This window comes from Vanacampus margaritifer, chromosome 7 (genome assembly GCF_051991255.1).
Source record: "Vanacampus margaritifer isolate UIUO_Vmar chromosome 7, RoL_Vmar_1.0, whole genome shotgun sequence".
Lineage (NCBI taxonomy): Eukaryota > Metazoa > Chordata > Actinopteri > Syngnathiformes > Syngnathidae > Vanacampus > Vanacampus margaritifer.
In genome coordinates this window covers 16,969,460-16,992,148 of record NC_135438.1, presented here as the reverse complement: position 1 = coordinate 16,992,148, position 22,689 = coordinate 16,969,460, and the positions used below count along the sequence as shown (strand labels likewise).

At 40.6% G+C, this 22,689-nt stretch overlaps 2 protein-coding genes across 3 annotated transcripts; both read right to left on the bottom strand.

Moving 5' to 3' along the window:
• Positions 1-688: 688 nt before the first annotated feature.
• On the bottom strand, positions 689-9,642 carry dcaf15 (DDB1 and CUL4 associated factor 15). The gene is made up of 13 exons (XM_077570247.1): positions 9,320-9,642; positions 8,708-8,805; positions 8,446-8,584; positions 8,010-8,116; positions 7,800-7,927; positions 7,560-7,721; positions 5,347-5,904; positions 4,608-4,699; positions 2,051-2,173; positions 1,891-1,967; positions 1,699-1,803; positions 1,436-1,551; positions 689-1,332 (listed from the first exon to the last, which is right to left on the bottom strand). Exons 1-13 carry the CDS (start codon positions 9,413-9,415, stop codon positions 1,277-1,279), a joined length of 1,857 nt encoding a protein of 618 aa, XP_077426373.1. The 5' UTR covers positions 9,416-9,642; the 3' UTR covers positions 689-1,276.
• Positions 9,643-10,821: 1,179 nt separating this feature from the next.
• khsrp (KH-type splicing regulatory protein) lies at positions 10,822-22,339 on the bottom strand. 2 transcript variants are annotated; one of them, XM_077571402.1, is made up of 18 exons: positions 22,008-22,338; positions 19,594-19,696; positions 19,462-19,515; positions 19,340-19,376; positions 19,186-19,250; positions 19,015-19,086; positions 18,867-18,924; positions 17,744-17,891; positions 16,137-16,235; positions 15,927-16,046; positions 15,536-15,638; positions 15,278-15,402; positions 13,953-14,243; positions 13,755-13,864; positions 13,569-13,657; positions 12,022-12,222; positions 11,728-11,912; positions 10,822-11,595 (listed from the first exon to the last, which is right to left on the bottom strand). In XM_077571402.1, the coding sequence occupies exons 1-18, from the start codon at positions 22,095-22,097 to the stop codon at positions 11,587-11,589; spliced, it is 1,959 nt and encodes a 652-aa protein (XP_077427528.1). In that variant the 5' UTR covers positions 22,098-22,338; the 3' UTR covers positions 10,822-11,586. The 2 variants fall into 2 exon arrangements, with proteins under 2 accessions (XP_077427528.1, XP_077427529.1); XM_077571403.1 differs by lacking the exon at positions 19,462-19,515 and having other exon boundaries at positions 22,008-22,339.
• Positions 22,340-22,689: the final 350 nt, after the last annotated feature.

The following is a 22,689-nucleotide window of genomic DNA, read 5'->3' as shown; positions in this document are numbered from 1 at the left end:
CTTAATTTAAGAAAAAAAGTGTTGTCTGAGAAGAAATCCACAGCAAAAGTTAAAATGAGGTTTAAAAAGGTGATTGTGTTTTTATTCATGTACTGTCATGTGGATTCTACCTTCAAGCTTCAGCTGCTGTACTTTTTCATCACGAGGATCCTCATGTCCCTCTTCAGACTTTTGTACAATTTGTGATCTTTGTAGCTTTGTCACTGACTTCAAAGGTTGTGACCGCGTTCTCAAATGTGTGTATATTGTATTTGTGTACTCAGTGATTAACGAACAGGGTGCCATGGCACACTAGTGTACCAAAAGAGAACTCTGCACAATGTTACTTTATTTCACCTAATTTAATCACCGCTAGTTCTAGTTATTATACAAATGTTATCGTTCAGCGGTCTATTTCAGTGACAATGAGAGGCAGAACAATTAAAAGAATTATTCTCCCATTAGATGGCAGAATGAATAAGTCACGGCTTTCGACAAGTATGATTTAGCTTGGTTTAACAGGGTCCCACTAGTTCCTTTGTGACATCATCTCAAGTCACTTTTTTTGGTGGCAATTTGTCTGGTGGAGTGCCGTGAGACTAGTGTGTAAAATGGGTGCCTTGGCTTAATAAAGGTTGGAAACCCCGGTCTTCTGCATTCAAGACACATTTTGTATCATGTGAACGTTACTCAAATTGGAAAGCAAATCTTGTTTTGCAACACCCCCCAAAAACATTTTATTTTGACAAAATCTCAAGATTCTTACTTCCTTACCAAGAATATACAGCATTACATCAACCAGTGAAACGTATGGGACTTGAAAACCCAACAACCATTTAACAAATACTGTGTACAACTCACCTAAAGATATTTAAAGTAACATAGGTTTGATTTGTTCAACGTTATGAGAAAAACTGCACCCTTGTGAGTCAACAAAATGGAGCCAGGCCGGTTTCAGGCTTTGTGGGAACAAGTTATTCACAAGCAGCAATAATCAGTCCCATTGTACAGACAAATACAATTATCTCACAAGTGCAGGTTGACATAAATACTTTTTTATGGCAGACACAAACACTTCAGGAATACTTAATAGTATATACTATGTAAGAAAAGAACTCTTCGAATGGTTGTCAGAATCTTCATCCAAACCAGCTCTGGCTTTTTGCACTTCAATAAGTAAATACAAATGTGTCATTATAAAAAAGGAAAAAAAAAAGACATGTAAAGTTTTGTTATCACAGTGTAATTGAGCCCTAAGGTTGTTCTCCTTTTCATTTGTAGCCATGGCGTTGTGACATCACAAAACAATCCAGGTGCATCTGTCGCTATCAGCCAACACCTGCAGAGACGATCCTACGTGGGAGAGGAGGAACCATTTCGTTAGACCCTCAAAATCAAGAGTTTGAATCAGCTCGGGGGGAATTGCGCAATGATTTTTTTTGCAGCTCCAACTCACCTTTGTGTAGTCCTTCGTTGGTCATGCGATTGATGTGGCGCGAGCTGCTCTCAGGAATCAGCCACTTCATCAGCGTGTTGACGCACGACTTCCTGTAAGAACTCCACACGCGCCCGCTGACGCAAGAGACAGGTGCAACACATATTGTCAACTAATCTAGTATTAACAGACAACTTTTGTTTCTTAAAATTTGGCAACAATTCGAAACTAGTTCAAGTAAGCCATTTTAAACAAAAAAGAAAACAATTCCATAGTTTTCCTACCTGGGCTGACCCTTGACCTCTGTAAGGTCACCAACGCCCACAGTGCTACACACACCCGTGTTAAGGTCCCAACTGACCTGCAGGTTCGAATGGTACGTGTTGGGCCTGACAAGAAGAAAAGCACACAAGTGTCAAAAAGGAGTCCAAACTCTCTCTACTGGAGAAGAAATCACAAAAAAAAAAAAAAAGTACCTGCAATGCTCCGAGGGGGAGAAGGCCAGTAATAGCAGGCCAATGCTAATCATGACAGTGTTGGTCTCCGGACACACCTGACACGCACATACAAAACCATTGTGACGCACACATTTCAATTCAATTCAAATGTGTGCTGCAAACGACCGTGTTTGTTTACCTCTAATATGACCACATCGTAGTCGCTGAAAGAGCAGAACTGAGATGCCCATGCTGCGTCTTTCCTGATCACCTCATTAATTAGATACTCAAAGTCCAGAGTCAGCTGCTCTATGCAAACACTCTGCAAAGGAACACACACAACTACACGTTTTTGCCAGTGTGCATACTATAGGTTGTTTTTATCAAGAAACAGAACAAAATCTTGCAATACAGAATGAAAATTAGAGATAGACCAATATGCTTTATTCAGGGCCGATACAGATTATCGGTAGTCAGGGAGGTCGATAACAAATATTTGAAGCCGATAATAATAAAAACTCCAGCACTTGACTGCTTAAATGCCTTCAAGCACATTTTTATTAAACAGCTTTTGTGATTTGCAACATGTTAAAGGTTTTTTGTTTGCCATCAGCTTTTGCACCAACTATAATGCCAACTCCCAAATAGCCACTAATAAGCGGGCTAACTGTTAGCTCGCGGGCTAACCATTTACTCACACGCTAACCCCAGGATAACTCCCAAATAGCCGTTAAAAAACGGCTATTAGGTTAGCCTAATAGCCGTTAAATTCGAGAGCTAGCTGGTTAGCTCGCAGGCAAACCATTCACCCGCATGCTAACTCCCAAATAGCTGCTAATTTGCGAGCTAACTGTTAGCTCGTGGGCTAAGTGTTCACCCACACGCTAACCCTGGGATAACTCCCAAATAGCCGCTAAAAATCCGCGCGCTAGCCGTTAGCTCGCAGGCTATTAGCCGCTAATTGCTGCTTATTGGCTGTTAGCACTGCACAAGCAACCAATCAGATGGTGCTGTGGGAGGGCCAATGCTGCAGGGAGTCAACAGCCGCTGACTCAGAGCAGACGAAAAGGGCCCATTCGAGCAAAAATAACAGTTTTTAATATAGCGGCCATAAAATAAATAAATAAATAAATAATATGCTGAATATTGGCGCAGATGGTCTGCCGGGCCGATTACCGGTCTATCCCTAATGAGAATGGCCTTTTAATTTTTTGGGGGTCTCCTCTTCTTTGCCAAACTTGAGTATGTGTGACGTCACTTCCATGATTAGCATCCAAGATGGATGCGCCCGTTCGAGCATAAGTTTTAGAGTAATTTATAAATTCAATGAATTGCTTGTCAACCTTCCAAGCTTATGCTTCTGACTAGAGATGTGATTTTTTTTCCAGGGCCAATACCGATGCTGATTATTAGTAGTCAAGGAGGCCGATAACCAATATTTGGAGCCGATATAGATTTTCAGTATAAAATAATTTTATTTCCTAAATACAAATGTCAATCTTGAACAAGTTTTTTTTTTTTTGGACAATCGATATCCATTTAAATTTCTAACAAAAATGTTTACAGAGCTCCCAAGGTTATCAGTACGTCTTAGAAAGTGAAATGGAGACTTAAACAAGTAAATAAATACCATAGCTCTCTATAGTTTTCTTCAGTAAATGCCCCCACCCACAAATTTAAAAATACCTGAAATCTTAAAACTTTCACATTTCTTTGTTTTAATGTCAAACAAACAAACAAATGGTTCAGATTCAGAAGGTTCCCAGGGTCAGCTGCATCTCTTACAACGTTAACTGAAAATTTTAATAAATAGTTCCATGAGATTAAAATGGTTTTACATTTACCTTATACAGGCCGTCAGATTTTTAAAAAAGGCCGATATCGATATTTCTCAAAATGCCCAATATCGGTGACCTCGCCAACCAGATTGATAATTGTGATTCACTTGAGGGAGTTCTTCACATTATCAATCTGGTACTTCACTAGGCAGACCCGTTCGGGGAAGGTTGTACAATACTCATTCCTGCCAACATCCATCAAATTGCTTAATAACCGACATTAACTAAGTGGTGCAATATATATATATATATATATATATATATATATATATGAGTGTGTGTATTATTTATTTTAATTATCTCTCTCTATTCTGTTGTTTTTCTTACTGTAAACTACTGCTGCACTTCTTATTTAATTTTGATTTTATCTCTTTCTATTCTGTTGTTTTTTCCTTACTGTAAAACTGCAGCTGGACGGAGTCCAGGAAAAAGTTCCCCACGGGGAAAATAAAAGGATATCGTATCGTATCGTATCGTACTTCGAGCTGATTGGACCATGCGGCATCTTTTTGCATATTTGTTTTGACCAATTAAGGCAAATTAATTAAACGGGTCCAAATCTCATTTTGGAGGATTGGGGCACAAAAATCTTTGATAAAAATGCACGAAACGCCTTTCGATGTTCAAAGTCAACAAGGAAACGGTGAGTAATTCTGCGAAAACACAATTAATTGCAGCATCTGTTCGTTTGTTAGGTTTGTTTGTTCCCCCCCACGATCGGCGCTCATTGGTTTCATCCTGCCTATAAACAACGCCTGATTGGTCTTTAGGTCGGCTGCAAACGTATCAGCGGAAGCCGTAAAAGATGTATTCTCCGGAGTTTGTTAACTCACAAATACCGCGAGAATTCATCTTGCAGAGCAAGGTTACAATATCGGCACCTAACCCTACTTGTGATATTTCCAGTATGCCACTCACCTGTCCATCGTGTGGCTCACTGACCAGTCGCAGGCTCCGCCCTTTAAGATCGGTGACCGTGAACGCCAGCTGCACTTTATCGTCTTCGTAACCTTGATGCAAAAAATAATGAGCACATCTCAGAGACAAAAGTTGAAGGTGTCCAGCTTAACTTAAAAAAAAAAATTGGGGTAACTTTTAGTATGCAACTACCACTTAACTAAAATACAGCAACAACACTTTACATGACCTTTGGCTACAACATTATGACCACTTTAAACTCCAGGCCTGACTGACAGAAAGTTGATTAAAAAAAAAATCTTCTGTTGAAAATAGGTATTGTTTAATGAACTGCAGGAAAAATTACAAAAATTAAAAAATAAATAAATAAGTCTGTTGGTTTATTGCCCGCGACCTTGAAAGCAAGGTTAAGGTTATAAACCACCATTCCCTCCCACAAACACAATGCCATTAAAACAAGATTGACAACCCTGACAAAAGTGAGCCAATACAAAAAGTGCCCATCCAAAAATCGGTTTGACTTTGATTGAGACATTCATTGAACAACAAGCTCATTATTGTGGCTGTAGTTTTCAGAAGCTGTCAAACAAACCATACTGCACTAAATGAATAACTCTGAGTGATCATCAAAACAGAACAGACTTCATGTAAGACGCAACAACACCGTTGGTTGCATTGGTGTGCAAGTGGTCATAATGTTGCAGGTGTACGACGTTTATTGTAGATGTTGCCCTTTCACCTGCATCGCCTCCCGTATTCTGCTCCAATAAGCCCGGCTGGAGACAGTAGTGCAGACATGAGTAGTTGACGTAGCCGGGTTCACTGGGGTCAACCTCATGAGATGCAGACGGGGTAGGAGGGGACGAAGGTGGTGAAGACGAGGACACGGGTGACATCATTTGTTCTGATGACTGCATTAAACTATGGCCGGATGTCAACATTTGTGGCAAACAAGTCCGCGTTTCTTTCGACGACGTTTTTGGACAATCCTGCTCCTCCTGCAGAGTGGTTGCCACCAACGGGACTGATGGTTTCTCTTCTCCCTCTTTGTCCCCTCCGCCAGCTCCGCCTTGGGCCCGTCGGAAGAGGTCGGCTGCAAATTCTCGGGCTCGCACGGCGGCTTGTGATTGGCTGGAAGAAGGTTGGGCGGGGGTTAACCTGCTCTGTGTTGGTTGCCTATCAGGAAATTCCTGAGGCAATGAGGAAGTTGAGGCGGCGGGAGAGGACAACGTGGACGCCTGACGTGACAAAGCCGCCCTCTTTGTATAGAGAATTTGGGACGACGAACCAGCCTTGCCTGGAACAAACAAAGCCAATTAAGTGCAATTTAATATCTGATAACATACTGGGCATCAAGGGCAAAACATTCAGGGGTCTGCGACCAATTTGGGTGCCCAGGGGCCCTAATTTCTACCGACCGGCATGACCATTCTGTTGGTGTCGTCCCCGCGTTCAGCCACATCTCGAGTCTTGCTAGCAGCCGTTACCGTGAGATGCAACAAAGTCAAATCTGCCATCATAACGTTTGCTCATTAGCGCCGTGATGGAAACTTCAAAATAAAAGCCTCACAATTAATCTTTTACATGGACAATGATGCCTTAGTTGTCTTTTATTCTGAAATGAGCAATTATTGTGGCTGCTAACTTGACTTTTCTCAGATTCCCGACAGTAACCAGTAATGTCATTCCGAGGTTTATTGTATTTAAACTAGTCCAGACCAACTAAACAGTTTATTTCATATTTCTTTATTACTGTTTAACTGCTTGTTATCGCTGCCCAATGTTGACACTCTTGTAGCTGCTCACTGTGTTCGACTGTCAGACACTCATGAGAAGTAGTTGTTGAGCCCCGCACACTGCTCGACAGTTCAGTTGGCTTAAGCCGTGTTAGTGTGCGACCCACTTATGTAGCACAACAGACTGTTTTGAGCAAATTGGCCTTTTGAAAGTGAGATTGTGCAGTTTTGTGTCATTTTACTGATAGTCTGTTAATGTACATAGAAGTTATATACCAGGGTTCAGCGACCTTTACTGGCTGGCACAAGAGCCATTTCATGCCAAATAAATAAACAAAAATCTGTCTTGAGCCGCAAAACATTGTGATGAATGAAACTGTGTGTTATAACATACGCTATATCAACCCGCAATGTACCGTAATGAGGGCCCAGGAGCTAATTAGAGCTGCACCAGAACACAAAAATATGCAGCATCCAATTTATTTCCATCCACTTTTTTGTGATTTTTCATACACTTTTAGATTTTTGGGCTTTTTTGTCAAATTTCTGACTTTTGTTGTTGTTGTGTTTTTGCAACTCCAAAGACATTTTATGGTAATTTTCTGCCTTTCTTACTTTGTTTTGGGACATTTTATTCTATAATTATTATTTATTTATTTAATAATAATTAAAAAATATATATATTATTCAGTGCCCTGCGATTGGCTGGCAACCAGTTCAGGGTGTACCCCGCCTACTGCCCGAAGCCAGCTGGGATAGGCTCCAGCACCCCCCGTGACCCTTGTGAGGAAAAGCGGTCAAGAAAATGGATGGATGGATGGATATATTATTCAATTCTCCGACATTTTTTGTGGCAATTTCAGGGACATTTTATGCTCATTTCCTGCTCTTCCTCTCCCCTTTTGGACATTTTATGGTCACTTTTAGGACATTTATCTACCTTTCATATCTTTTTTTCTGACAACTTAAAAATTTGGACTTTGACATTTTTTTAAATATTTAATTATTCATTATTAATTTATTTAATCATGAGTTCGTTTAAAGAATATTTTATCTAAAAAATAAAAATGCATACATAAAAAATATATATTAATTCCTACTAATTTTTTTTTAGAGGGAGCTATATGTGGCTCCAGAGCCGCAGGTTGCAGCCCCCTGGTATATATACACCATATAAAGGGTTAGTTGAGATTGATCAGCAAATTTAAATGATTACCTTGGCAGAGAGAGATGCCACAAGCCACCAGAGAGTAGCTCGTATTTAACAGGATGACCTGGTCCTTTTTCAGCTGGAAAGCAGGCTGAAAAGTGGGAAAGGGGTACACCACCTGATATCTGCTGTTGAGGACATAGCCGTGCTCCAGACACTCGCCACTTCCTGCAGAGAGCCACATGACAATTAGAGGTGATGGGCTGAGGAAGCAAGGTCAGCGGAGTAGCATCGGCTTGTGTTTACCATTGCGTACGGATGTGCTCGAGGGAAGTGTGCAGCACTCAGCACAAGGCTGAGGTGGAGGCATTGAAACAATGGTGATATAGATGTCTCGGTAGTTCTCAGCGCTCATCAAGTTCATCAGGAGATAGCTGACAGGTTGCGCCACATAGGTAAACATGATTACAACAACATAATGGTAGAATATGCTAAATGATGCAAAAAATGTCTTACTTAAAACCGAAGATGACAATTTTAGACTGGTCATTTGGCCACCCGCACACAGTGAGGTAAAGATCATTGTAGATTTCCTCACCGGCAAACAGTCTCACATATTGGACCTAGAATGACAATACATACAATAGACAAAATGTGTAAGTGTCACTTAATTCTGATCAAATTGTTATTTGTAAATCTAATTAAATGGTACACTACCGTGCAAAAGTTTTAAAGCTACCATTAACTTTGTTTTAATTACTTTTTTTCCCCACAGCAGTCAACATATGAACTATACTGCATATTTGCAAGCTCAACGGATTTATACCCTGGCTAAATTCTGAGATAAATGTAATTTAATTTGCATTTGTTGACAGTGTGTTTGAGCTGGAAATATGGTCAGAATAACAGTACACTACACATTAGACTATACAATGTGTATGGATTGGTTTACCTGTTTGAGTCGACTGTGGAGATTAAACTCCCACCAGTAAAGATGGTAGTTATAGAAAGAGAAATCATCATCCTCTCCACAGTCCCTGGTGTAGGACAAAACGTAGCGGCCACACTTGGTGAAGCCAAGAAAGATATGCCTGGAACCAAACAGGCAATGACTGCATCACCGTAACACAGGCTTTTTGTGGATCAACACTAGTTTGCTTAAATTAAATGTTAGAAATGGCAACTACTAGTGAGTCGGTGAAATAACAACTTACCCTGCTCTCAGGAATTCCTCACTGACAATGTTCTTTAATGGGACACATACTCGAGGAGGGAGCTTCCTGAACAGATGCTGTGAGAATTGCCCTGAAAGCTGCAAAATTTAACAATGATATATAACAAACAAATGTGAGCTAGGGTGACACGATGCAAAACAATGTGTGACGATTCAGGAAAACGTTGGTTGATGTTATATTTGCATAGTATTCGGCTTTCAATTGTCACCCTAAGTAGATAAAGCTGAAACTATTTTTTTTCTTGTTACATTATTACTGACAATAAAGTCGAATCTAATCTAATGCAATTTAAAGGTTAAATAACAAACTGTTAAGCCTTAAATACCCAATACCTAACAGCTAACATGCTAACTAACGAGTCCCAAGTATTTGTACACGTATTGTTGCCAACAAAACCAACTTAGAAACGCAATAACAAAGTGTAACGCAAAGGCCAAAGAACGGAAAATGTGCTGCTGTTAGCCAACGAGCTAAGTTACAGCTACAAGTTGGTATCAGACGCTAATGAAAACAAGGAAGGCTCGCATCATATTACTCCAAAAACATTGCTGCCGTGCCTACAATAAGGTGTTTCGAAAATGGCATTCATACCTGTCCTCGCACGAGAAGTTTTACGATATGGTCTTTGTGTCTTCTTTGTGTTTTGTGTTTGATATCCTTCTTCTCTGATTTCGAGCTGGGCGCCATCTCTGACAGAACTGTTGTTCGTGTTGAGCTCCGGACGCCGCTGATTGGCCAGCACTGCACCAGACCGACCAGGCTAGTTCGGAACCAAATTTAATTTCTTAATTACGTCCTCGATTTTCTATGTTTATTTTGACATTTAGCTGCTCCCGCCTGAGATCTCTATACAGTGGAGGAGTCGAGTAAAACGACAGAGAAGAAGGAGAAACGGGCAGAAATGAGACGTTCACTTCTCCTTGACGTCATTTTATGGAGACGTCAATTAAAGATGACGTCATATAAGTCAGTTAAATCGTTGCCCTGGCAAGTGCCCTTCCTGGCAGTCTGTAGGATTGTCGGCTTGTTCCTTAAAATATGAACATTGTTGTTATTTGCATCCCTTCACATTCTATTATAAAAATAATTTAAAATAGGAGAGCAGAAAGAAAAATAAGCAGAAATACATACTGGAAGGGGGTTTGTTTTGTAGTATGGGAGCTACAGTGGGAGGCAAAAGTATGTGAATCCATTGTAATTACTGAACTTTCTGCATACATCAATCTGTCATAGGGGCAACACCAATGGTAGAGTGGTCGTCTCACAACCCAGAGGTTGTGAGTTCAACCGCCCGCTGTTGTGACTATGACAAAGAAGTGCTACTGATGCTACACCACCAGTAGGTGACTGCGATGTCAGTGTGAAGTGCTTTGAGGGCCTTAACAGGTAGAAAAGCGCTATACAAGTGAAAGACCATATGAAGTCTGTCGTCATTGATCACACACACAAGTTTACTTGAGCTAATACCAAACAATTTTGTTTTTTATTAAAAATGTTTTATAATTAAGTTATAGTCTGCAGTGATTTCATTACCTTTAAAATGTCTTAACTTTAGCATATTTACAATGGGTGTACATGTTAATATGCAAATTAGACTATTTTATTATTTCCAAACAAAACATTGTTCTTACTAGAAGGCATCTTACCCCTCTCTACTTCAATAAACCTGGCTAAAGTAGGAACACATAGAACAGTAGTTCCCAAAGTTGTCACCTTGCAACCCGCATCTTCCTGTTGTTGCAAAGTCGTGAGACTCATTTTACAGAAGTTAAGAACAATGAAGCATGTTGTTTTGTTTTGCTGTTAGCTTATTGCAGCTGAAACTATATGTACAGTATGTTACCTTTTTAAACAGTTTCAAAGTTGTTTGGCATACCGCCAAAAGCACATTGACGTCCACTAACTAAAGGCTGCGCTTTACTGTGTTTGCAGAGTAGCTAGAAGCATAAGTGAGTAGCATAAGTGAGTAAACATTTGCTGACACTTATCTAGTGTTGTATGTTTTACTGTATGTGGGAACTTGGTACACCTTAATACTTGTGAAAAAAAATCTGAATACAAATACACACATTGTACTGTCCTCGTCCCAAGAGTTGTGGAGATGTTATCGATCTGAATGTTTTATTTTTAAGTATTTAAAAACAAGCTGTAAAAAAATAACAAAATACAATGACAGAGCCTACTAGAACAAAAAAAAAAAAATCATCCATCAATTAAGTTGTAGAAGTAATCAAAGGGTAGACACCCACACATGCACACACAATCAGCCAACATGAGCAAGTGCCAGTTTACAGCAAACCTGCACACACTCTCCTGTTGAATAGCATACAGACACGCACAATCCCCTTCTGAGAAAAAGAAAAATACAGTGAATGAAATTAAAAAAAACAAAACAGGAATTGCAGGGTAGATTACAACTGCAATTTTAACACAGATACGTTTTAAATGACGTTTAAAAAGTACCAAAAGAGATTTTTTTTTAATCAATTCAAAATAAAGCATACTGTCACGTGAAACTCATTAACCTGAATGTGATTACTGTTGAGCTTCCAGAGTAAAGATACTCTTAATTTATAGTACACAGTTCTGAAAACACAGACTTATTACAAGGTGTGGATGAAGTAAAGAGCAAAAAAAATCTTATCAAGGTAGTTAATTAGTGCGTTGTTTCAATGCATGAGCAAAACTTTTTCCCTTATTCCATTTTTGGGGAAAAAAAACAAGTCAGTCAACTATCAAGTTTAAAAAGAACATTTTGAAATAAGAGGAGACGGTGCAATCATGATCTTGAATTGTTGAAGCCCAAAACAGCAGAAGTCCCAACCGCCAACAAAACCATCCATCCACACAAAACTTCATTACTGCGCCTGGAAAGAAAAGTAATAGATTTCATGTGAGATGGCAGTACTGGAGTGCTCCAACAAGCACTATTTTAAGGAATTACAATTCTTTCAATTTTCTCCCACCGGTGGCGCATTCTAAAGAGTGGCAGAGGGTACCTGCTGTCCTTGCTGTGGCGCAGCTGCTTGCCCAGGAGCCTGTCCTCCCTGCCCATAGTAGGCGGCTTGCTGTCTGTAATACTCTGCCCATGCCGCACTGTAATCCGGCTGCCCTCCAGGTGCTGCCCCTGCAGCTGGTGCCGCCGCAGTTCCCGGAGCAGCCACTGGCCCTCCTGCAGGCTGGACTGAAAAATTTAGAGCACAAATGCACATGATTACAATACTTAATTTGGCTAAATACCATTGTCATCCAAATGCTAGTTAACTATGTAATAAAGGTTCCTGCAGACTTACCCATGCCCATCTTCTTGTAGTATTCTTCCCAAGCCTTCGTGTAGTCTGGCTGACCCCCAGCAGTTTGTGCTGCTTGGTTCTGGTCCCCCGCTGCTCCAGGATCTACTGGGCTCTGTGCTGGCATGCTGCCACCTGGCTGCTGACCATAGTACTGTGCATAGTAAGCTGCCCATGCTGCATTGGGGTCTGCTGCTGCCTTATCTGATGGTAGGGATTGGATGTGTCAGTTCTGTACATTGTAAAGAGGTTGTTTTTTTGTGTGTGTGTGTTTTTTTTTTGGGGCAACAGACCAGTTTCACACAAAGAAATATTTTGATGAACGGGAATGGAAACATTGTTTTTTTAAATTAAAATATAACTCAGCATTACGCTGAATTTAGCAGTAATTGTAATTAGCAGGAGCCCTTTGCTCTTTTAGTTTGTTAGGGAAAAAGTATGATCTCGGCAGACTCGCATTTGTTGATGGCCATTGACATTTTCTTTGGAAATCCCCCCATCATCACACGCAATAGTATAGTGGCGTTGTGTGTGCATATTTTAAGCAAAGCCTGGTTCACACGGCCAACTAAATTAAATCATCGTCCGACTACCAAACTGTGAAAGACCAACACACGTGACGAGAAAAAAAAAATCACGGGAGTAACCGTTTTGAACGTACCGTGTGTGGTGTGCAGCCACACGGAACAATCAACATCACACAAACCAATTTCATTCATGAAGGATTCCTGATCAGACGGGAAATCTCGCAAAACCTCTCGAGATTAAACGAGACAAGCATGGAGGACGACCAGCCGCGATACTTCCTGGTTTGTTTTCAGCAGAAAAAAGCGACATAAAAGAAAAGGCGTTCTTTAAAGGAGTGTAAACAGCGCAAGTACTGACTTTTGGTTGCGGCATGACGGTTTTGATTTTGGATTCCCCACCGTCTTCCTCGCCGCCACGCTTTCTGATTGGCTGCACGTCACCCATCAATTGGCTGCGTGCTCGTTTCTCCTCGGGGGAAACCACACACGGTGAGAAGTCGGGCCAAGATAATCCAACATGTTGAATATCCCCAATTTGAGATCGGAGCGGCCCAAATGACCTTCCGAGCGGCCGAGATCAGTCTGAACACACCACACACGGCAGGATTGTCTGTTAAATTTATCTTTTGGATATCTGCGTGTCAATACGTTTGTCGGGAGGGGAGATTCAGGGCTAATTCTCCTGCCGTGTTAACCCGGTTTAAGACAGCTGAAATTGCCTCTTCTAATACAGAACGGTAGGCTCTTCTTCTGTGTCATTACGTATTTGCCCCTTAAGCCCTTTTCAAAAAAAAAGAAGAAGCTGCAAACACTTTTGTTTATTCAGTTTTGCTATTTTGTGATCTTAATTCTTCCCAAGAGAGATCACAAGCGAATTGACAGAGGACAGGCAGATGCACCAGATTTTCAAACTAAAACTTCTATCTAAATCTGATGATCAATAAAATATTTGATGTTCAGCCTGTCTGTGAAGATCAACTATTTAGGGTCTTGGACACACAACCATTGATGTTGAGTACTCACTGGGGTCTTGTGGCCCTGGAGCCTGCCACTGCTGGTAGTTGTTCCCCCAACTCTGAGCACAGTACTGCGGACCACCTGGTGCACCACCACTGAAATGACAGGGCCGATAAATGTTTTTTAGCTCACCAGATAGTCAAGTCCAGGGCTAAAAGTGAAAACAATTCACACATTCAAGAGTTTACATACTGTGGTGCACCGCCAGGAGGTCCAGCATTGTAAGGGTTGGGGTTATAGGGGTTCATGGAACCCCCAGGGCCTCCTGGACCGGGACCACCACCCACAGGACATAACGGGGCCTGGATAAACAAGAAGTTTCCTTTATCAGTACACCCTTCAATGTGAGGCCATCCATCGGTTGGAATACCAAGGAACACTTTAACGTACCTCAATCTTTTCTTCTATGAGTTGCTTTGCATAGTCTATCTGTTGCGGAGAACCTCTGATTGTGAACATTTTGTAATTTGGATCCCCATCCGGTAGCGGTTCACGCAACATCTCTACAAACGCACCAGTTTGTTGGTTAATGGCTTTGACATTTTCCCCACCTCTGCCAATCACAAGTCCACATTTGTGAGCAGGAACAGAGAATGTCATCTCTCCCCCGGGAGGACCCCAGTTCCCCTGGCCTCTACCACGTCCCCGTCCTCCAGGTGGCATCCCAGCACCAGGGGGACCCTGTGGAACAAAAACTCTCAAGTCAAAATGTCATTGTCTAGTACTTAAGATAGTGTGAAACACAAGAAAAACTGCTCAATTTGTAAAGTACACCTGACAAAGGACTGGCTGTAGAGTCACAGCACAAAGCAGCTAAGTGTAAATTGCAATTTAGCAGGCAATTTATTAAGTACTTATAGGAAAGTTTGCTAAACTGTTAAAATGTGTTTAATACATTTGAAAAAATAACTTTCCCCACATTATTATGGGGTGTTCTGTGTAGAACTTGGGGGGGGGGGTGTAGCATGTCAAAATGTGGAAAAAGTGAAACACTGAATATGTTCCGGGTGCAGTGCATCTTTCAATTCTCTAGAACGTGGGGCATTTGAATTACACATATAATATATTTAAATACAAAGACGTGCTTAGGTTTTAAAACATCGCTAATGTTAAAGGCAATGTAAAACCCCAATGACATGCTAATGGTAAATTAGCATCAACTTCCGGCAGAGATATTCATTCAATAATAAATATTCTCACACAAACACATAAACAGACAGGTAATGTAACTATAGTCAAAGGCATATATTCTTCGTAATCTGTGAAAAACGAGTTGTATTAATAAAGCTCAATCGCAACATTGTGTACTCCAGGCATGCACTGCACCACACTGCCCCTGAAGGCCAAGGCGGGAACAGCAGGAACAGCCAGTATTTATTTTCATGTTATTTTTTTTTTTTTAAGTTGAGATTTCAAGCATTTAAGGGTCTTTTGTCATACCAACACACATTTCCACATGATATGGTACAAAATATGATATCAGATGTCCCGGGTTTGCCCATGCAATAAATTCTACGACTTGTGAAAATACAAACAGAAAAACAAAATATGATTAAGAGATAAGGGAGATGCTTATTCAACATTTGAATGTGTAAAATAAGTTTTGGAAGTTTTGAAATCAATGTATAATTGTTTTTATTATTGTCGTGATTTCAATATCAAGTAATCAATATATCCTTAAAAAAGGGGTTATTTCAGCCTAGTGCAATACTTACCCCCTCACCGCCGTCATCTCTGGTACGGATACTCTGTAGCAGGTCTGTGATGATTGAGGCGGCATGTTGACACTGGTCAGGAGGACCCGTAATGTGAGCTATTTTTTCAGGACCGGTGCCATCATCTGAAAGGTCAGTGTATGAAATTTTTAAAGTGCTGGATGTGTATTTAAACATCGATCCATCATCTGAACTGCTTATCCTCAAACAGTAAAGAAAAAAAGGACAAGGAAAACACACATTTGCAAAAGCACTCACCTGGTTTAAATTGTATCTTCACTCCAGCATCACTCTGGATCTTCTTGATCATCTCCCCACTTCTTCCAATTACGACCCCCACTGCATGGCGAGGAACAGCTATCTGTAAAATCCCACAAACGTCTCTGAAATAACTTGCATTGTTGTATTCAAGCACATTTCAAGATCAATTTGAGTCTTTCGTGCTTTAGCTGCTATGCAGCTATGAATAATTGAAACATGTACTGTATATACCTACTCAAAACTATTTTACTTTGTCACAGTAAAATAAACACATAGCAGCCAGAGAAAGACTACATACGAGTGCGGTGAGGAACAGGTGCTATATGTTGCGAGAGACTTAGTTCACTTCCAAGCACTTTATCCAATTTTCCAGCCAAACCACACTTACGTCAACGCCGCCACCGCCACCGCCACCGCCACCCCCCATTCTTGAGCCATATTCAGTCACTTCACCAAATTCTGTGTGATGCCGATCTCGGAGAATTTCATTAACCATCTCCTTAGCTTGCTGAAAAACAACAGACAACCAAATGAATGGAATGCAAAAACTCAAGAAACTGAAAGCATGTTTCTATGATCTCAAGGGACTTTCAAGTACCTGCACTTTGAATGGGTCTCCGATGATGCGCAGTGGTTTATCTACATTTGGCGGCTGGGTTCCATCTTGAATAAGGATCATTTTAACTCCAGCTCGTTCCTTCAAAATGTTAAAATAATGTTAGGGATGCTTAGTTGAATACTTGAGTGCAACTTCAGAATTAGAAATACCCTAATATTACACAATTTGCAAATCAACAAAAAACTGAAAAGTTCTTGCGCTAAATAATCAAGTATCAACTTGATCTTTTATGCTAGCTTCAGATAGCTGCATATTTTTAACAAGCCTGAAGTCCTACTGTTGTAATTCAACTTGGTGCAATCAGATTACCAGTTGGTCCCCTGAGGTAACACTGCTGTTGATTGGGTGACACTTATGTTAGCATACATCATTACAAATGGAATCAGTGTGCTCACATGACTAATTTGATACAGGAGAGGATTAAAAAAAAAAGAAGAAGAAGAAGAAGAAGGTATTTTATTTTTTAGGGGGCACTTTGGTTTTCTGCTTTGGACCCCTCATCTTTTTCATTTCAGCCCATCTCATGAATACTTCAAGCGGAATAACAATCACACATCTCAAAGTCCACTTGCAAAGTTCACAAATTGGCACCAAGGCAAGAGACTGGTATAGCAACAACACGAAAGGGCTTCAAAGCATTTGTCGAGATACAAGCGCAGCTCGTAGCTTGTGCCCAGAAATGTGCATCGGTGCAGCGCGTCAATGCCACATATTCCCATTTTGCGAGCAGCAGCTCGGAGCCGACTGTATGACCTTTCACAAGTAGCATGCCCCTTCAGATTTCTAACCTTGGCGGGAGAGGAGGGAGACCATGTTTAATGTGTGAGAGAGTAGATATAACAGAATATGTGTTAGGAGCTCTGCAAAAAACAAAATAAAAAAAACTTTGGCAAATCATGTGATTGCGCCTTTTGGAATCACATTTTTTTTTTTTTTTATAAATAAATAATCGTTTAGCCCTACAAAAGAAAAAATAGGCCTTTTTGCAGAACATTTTTGTCTATCACTATGAATGGAAAATCCGGTTTAAAAAAGCCTTCAAATAAGAATAAAATCTAACTATTATTACTCATGTCGCCACAACAAAAAATTGGTTTTGTGTGCTACGACCCCTTCTCAAACAGGCCGACAAGAGTCAGTTAAAAGTATCCACCAATAAGCTCGTACAGGCCTAAGGGGTTCTCCAAGTCCACGCATTACCGTGACGTTTCAAACGGCGTCATTTGTCCTAAAAACTCAAATAGTGGAAATGGAACATTTGCGCAGCAGAGTTGGGAGGTAGAATAGTAATCAATACTTTTTTCTTGATTATTTGTTATGAATAATGTGTTTTTTTAAGTTTGAAGTGATGAGTACATGCTAAAAATTTTTTTTTTAAAAAGCGGCTACTTGCGACTTTGCTAATAAGAGACTCACGTGGAGACTGAGCAATATTTGCCATTTGTGGAAAAAAATACAAAATTGACCAAACAATGATAACATAATATAATGTTGCACGTGGGACGCTTCATTTCATGTTCATAATCATGAATTTTCACAATCCCCACACTTCTTCAAATGAGATAAGTGCTTTTGGTTTTACAAACCTGTAGCTGCTTAATGGTCTCTCCCCCTTTGCCTATAATAAGGCCAGCCTTGCCCGCAGGGATGACCATCTCCTGCATGGAACGCGTCTGCCCGTTGGGCGAATCATGTCCCCTTGATACAATTTCATCTATGAGCGCCTTTGCTCTCCTGAAACAAATAAAGGGAACATTTATGACCTGGTAAAAAAGGTAGGTACTTTTGGAAAGGCTTCATGCACAGACAAAATGCCCCGTTTTCACAAAATGAATTTAAATTGCTCTAATACGTATACCAAGCCAGTGCCTGGTCACCTAAAAGCACTACACACAGGCAAACCAACTAATTGTCCTTGCGTGCCGAGTCTTTTAATTGCACTTTTTACAGAGTATTTATGAGTTTAGGATTTGATATATGTAGGGCTGTCACTATTGAATCATTTTAGAAACTATCCCCAAAGACTCTTTCATTGAATAATGGAGTAACAGGAAGAATCTAAACTAGCAACTCGCAAGCTAGCTGAGGTTTGTTGCCATGATGGGCGGCAGGCAGGCGACATACACACATTAGTTGCAATGACTACTATTACTACTACTTTTTTTTCCTGTCATTACTTTGACATTATTTTGGAAGTTGGCAAGTACTTTTGGTGCATCACCTACCACCATCATCTTTAGCATGTGGAATCCACCACAACAAGGACTTACTATTTACAAAAGGTGTTAAAAAAACAACCAGGATTTTACCTTTGGCCACAATGCACTGGGGATTCTAGTCATGGTAAGCAATTTTAAACTAAAAAAAAAAAAAACTTTTCCATAGTTAGAAGCAGAAGTTTCAAATCCAATCAGAACTCATTCGCAACTATTAACAGTATTGTACACGATTAAGGAGTGGGGATTTTGGGTGTGAGTCTGAGCTCTACTGTTCTGGCTCTCGATTTTTTTAAAATCCTGATCGTGTAAAGCCTAATGGAGGTTTTGAATCATGTAATCACCCTTCTCTCTACTTCTTTCACCAGAGCTGACCACTAATCTGATTCAACAGCATGAATGGAAACGGCTTGTAATTTAAACAGTAAGATTTGAATAGAATGGCTTGACATATGGGGAAGGAGGGGGAGTTAAAATATGAAGCTGAACTTACTGTATGGCATCAGGTGCCCCTGTTAAAGAAACGGTTCTTTCCGAAAGACCAGCACTGTCTGAAATAATATAGTAACGTTTGGGGGAAAAAATAAACACAAATAGCAGAGAAGACCACAAAGTTGTCAATTGGTAATTGTGACGCTCACCGTGTGCAATCTGGACCTTGCAGCCAGAGTCCCGTTGAATTTTGTTTATGTGTTCACCGCCTCTGCCGATGACTAAAGTAGAGTAGACAATTACGATTTTGGTTTTAACATTTGTAGGGCAGCACAGCTGTAACTTCTTTTATAGGACTTGATAGGTATGAAAGCACTTACTGAGACCAACCATGCCATCAGGCACCCTGCACTCCTCTGTTATTGTCATTGTGGAGGGCCTGACACTGAAAGCAGTAAAACAGGAAATTATATAAGGTCCATAACACATTACGTCACGGAGCTGCAAAAGAATTGACGACAAACAAACTCATACCTCTGTTGAGCCAGGGCAGCCAGTTGAGCTCCGATGGCTGAAAGAGAAGGAGAAATATTTGAGTGGCTGGAAAGTGAGAGGATCCAGCAGTTGTGATGAATTAATGTGCATAGTCAACGTACACAACGAAGAATCTCTTTCATTCTGTGATGCTACCTTCTTGGCATCTGGTTCATCTAAATAAAAGGAAATGGTAAGCCTATGACAATTATAGCAGTTTCAGGCAAAAAAGGTAATTTGAGCTGATTGTCAACCTGCTTCTTCGAGGGATCGTTTCTGTGCGGCGAATGGAAAACCCTCAGCTCCTCCATTGTTGCTCGCCATGTGACCGGTCTCACCACTGATTTTAGCAGCAATCTAGGAAAATGGACAGAAAGACTCGCTTGAAGAAGGTTTGATATATTTTGTAGACTATAAAAACAAACAATCTGCATTAAGATGAGTACAAGAATGCATACTAACTTAGGACATTTGGTTCTTAGGCAATAAATAGAGCATTTTTTATGGAAAAATAAAGCTTTAGAGCAGGCTGGATTTTATTTCATTAAATTGTATTGCTGAGTCAGGTCATTTGGGGAATTCTATGGGCATTGCATCAATCTGAACGAGACTGTTCAGGTTGTCTAAGAAGATGTCTTCTCATTCGAGCAGGCTTTATCAGTTCATGCTCAAAGGCAGTAAACAGAATATCTCTTGCAAAGCAATATGTCACAGAATAAAGTTCCGGAAGGGTGGCTTGGTTGCTGAATGGTTAGCAACAGCGGCAGCCTAACAGTTTCGAGGTCATCAGTTCGTCCTGCGAAAGTGCATGACCTCCCAATGCATGCATGAGTTTTACCTGGGCACTCCAATTTCCTTCCACATTCCAAACAGATGCATGTTTGGGTAATTGTAAGACTCTAAATTACCCTTAGATGTGAATGTGTGAATGCTTGTTTGTCTGGCTTGCATCCAGTCTAGGGTGTACCTTGCCTCTCACCCGAGGTCAGCTGTGATAGACTCATGTATACCCATGACCCTAATGAGGATAAGCGGGACAGAAAATGGATAGATGGCAGGGTTTTTCCTGTGTACAAAATTCAGAGGCGGCCACCTCCACCTAATTTGCTTGCCACCTCCAGCCTGAGCCACTGATATCGCTCAACAGAGCGCTCCAGCTGTGTTGATTGAGATCGGCAGCAATGCATTTTAACTGCAGTTGCAGTGTTGCACCATTATAGAGGCACTATATCAACAGCAGTTCACCAGAAAGACCTGAAGCAACAACCGAAGAAGATTTTTATTTTCTTATTTTTTTCTAAACTTTAATGTACCGAACAAGAAACAGATCATGGAACAACCGTTGCACATGCCCATTTCTTGGTTGTGAGAGAGGTGGCGCGCTCCAGCCATCGCCAAAGTCATAAAAAGACAGTATATACAATAAATACTAGTGTTTTACAACAACGCTGAACTATATTTACAATTTAATATGTACCAGTGGATTAATTTTTAATGATTGTAGTTAAAAATGGCAAAAATTAATGGAAACTTTGTATTCATACAATTTCTCATTTCTAGTCCCTGATCATAAAATGACTGCAGGAGGGCGGCCAATAATGGTATAGGTCACCACTGCGAGTACCGATACCTTAAAATAAGACTGGTATTGGCACCGATACATGGTGTTGGTAGTCACCCATCATAGTCAGGATGATACCACTTCTGCCTCATTTTGAGCCAGGAAAAACCCTGCAAGGTCAGCTGGGATAGACTCATGTATGAATGACCCTAATGAGGATAAACGGGACAGAAAATGGATAGATGGATAAACTCTAGTGTCTTCTAAGACAACCTGAACGGTCCAGTTACAACTGATTGAATGCCCTAAGAATACATGCAATGACCTACAATGTGAATATTCACTGCCTCATTTGGGAAATATTAGGTACATTAGAACACCTGCACTGTGGTTGCATTTGGAATAACTCCAAATGGTATCCATTTCTGTATGTTAGAAATTACCGGAATTATTATTTGACCTAACCTAATTTATTGCAGACAAAAATGTGCAACATAATTGCCTTCGATTTACCGGTACTTTTTTTCCCCTTTTGATAAATTCAGTTGGTCCTTAACTTCTCTGGAAAAATCAAGAAAACCCTCTAGGTTTTGAGACTGCAAATCTGACCAAAATTAAAATTAAAAAAATCAATTACAATACAGTAGACGTTGTAGCCAGGGGTTATTTTGAATTCACCTGTGTAAATGTATAGTTAATTATCACAATCCATTCGCAAATAGCAATCACACGATCGTGACGGTTAGCTTCAAGTCATTTCATTTAGTGGTTTTAACGGAATAATATACACATTCTTAGCCAAAATGACTACATTAACCGGAAATTCTACGTGGTCAGGATGAAACATGAAATGATAAAAGCAGCAATGTTGGGATTCTGTAGTTCACAACGGACCAACTCAAAAGACAACAGTCCAAATAGCAATCTCGGCTCAGCTCAGCTCAGGTCACAATACAATTGATGCCGTACAGCGAGATTCACTTGCCGGTAGCATACCGCTACAAGCTAGCTAGTCAACTGAAGCTAACGATAATCGAGCTAGCTGCAACTGCCGAAGCTAAATGGCTCGACAGCTGCAATCTTCAGTGTGCCATTACTACGATTTACCTGTCTTGCTCTTTCCATAGCGTCCGCAAAAGCATCTTTCTTCGCTCCGGCGCCGACGCCGTTAGTCGGCAAAGAGCCCAATTCGGACATGGTGATCACAAGGAGAAATGACACACGGGGGGCAGGCCGTGTGGCTTTGGCCGGGTCGGGCTGCGCAGAAGCGGGAAGGCCAAAGCTTGTGTTGAGCGAAACAAGAACGCCAATGTGAGGCAGATCGCTTACCACGCCGGCAAAGTTCCCTGCTTAAAATAACCAATCAATGTGCGTTACCCTTGGCCCTTCCCGCTCCGGCCTTTCTCATCCCCTTTCCTCTGTTTAGAGATCTAATGTTAACGGCTCAAAACTGCGTCACCTCCTGGTCTGGAGTAGAAGAACAAATATCACCTCCCGCCCCCAAGTCCCAACAAGAGAACGTCTTCCGTGACAATTTCAAAAAATTAAAATAAATAAATAAATAAATAAATAAATATATATATTTAGAGCATACCACCAAACAGAAGTGTCACAAAAAGTAAGATTACTGAAATAATAATGATATTGTCACAATTCACTCATAAAGTTTGGCTGTCACTATACATCGCTGTCATAGCTAACAAAACACATTTATAAAGAATAAATAATACTTTTCGGACAAATTAAGCGGACTGGACTGTACCACTTTTGCGTATGGGGTGAGCTAATT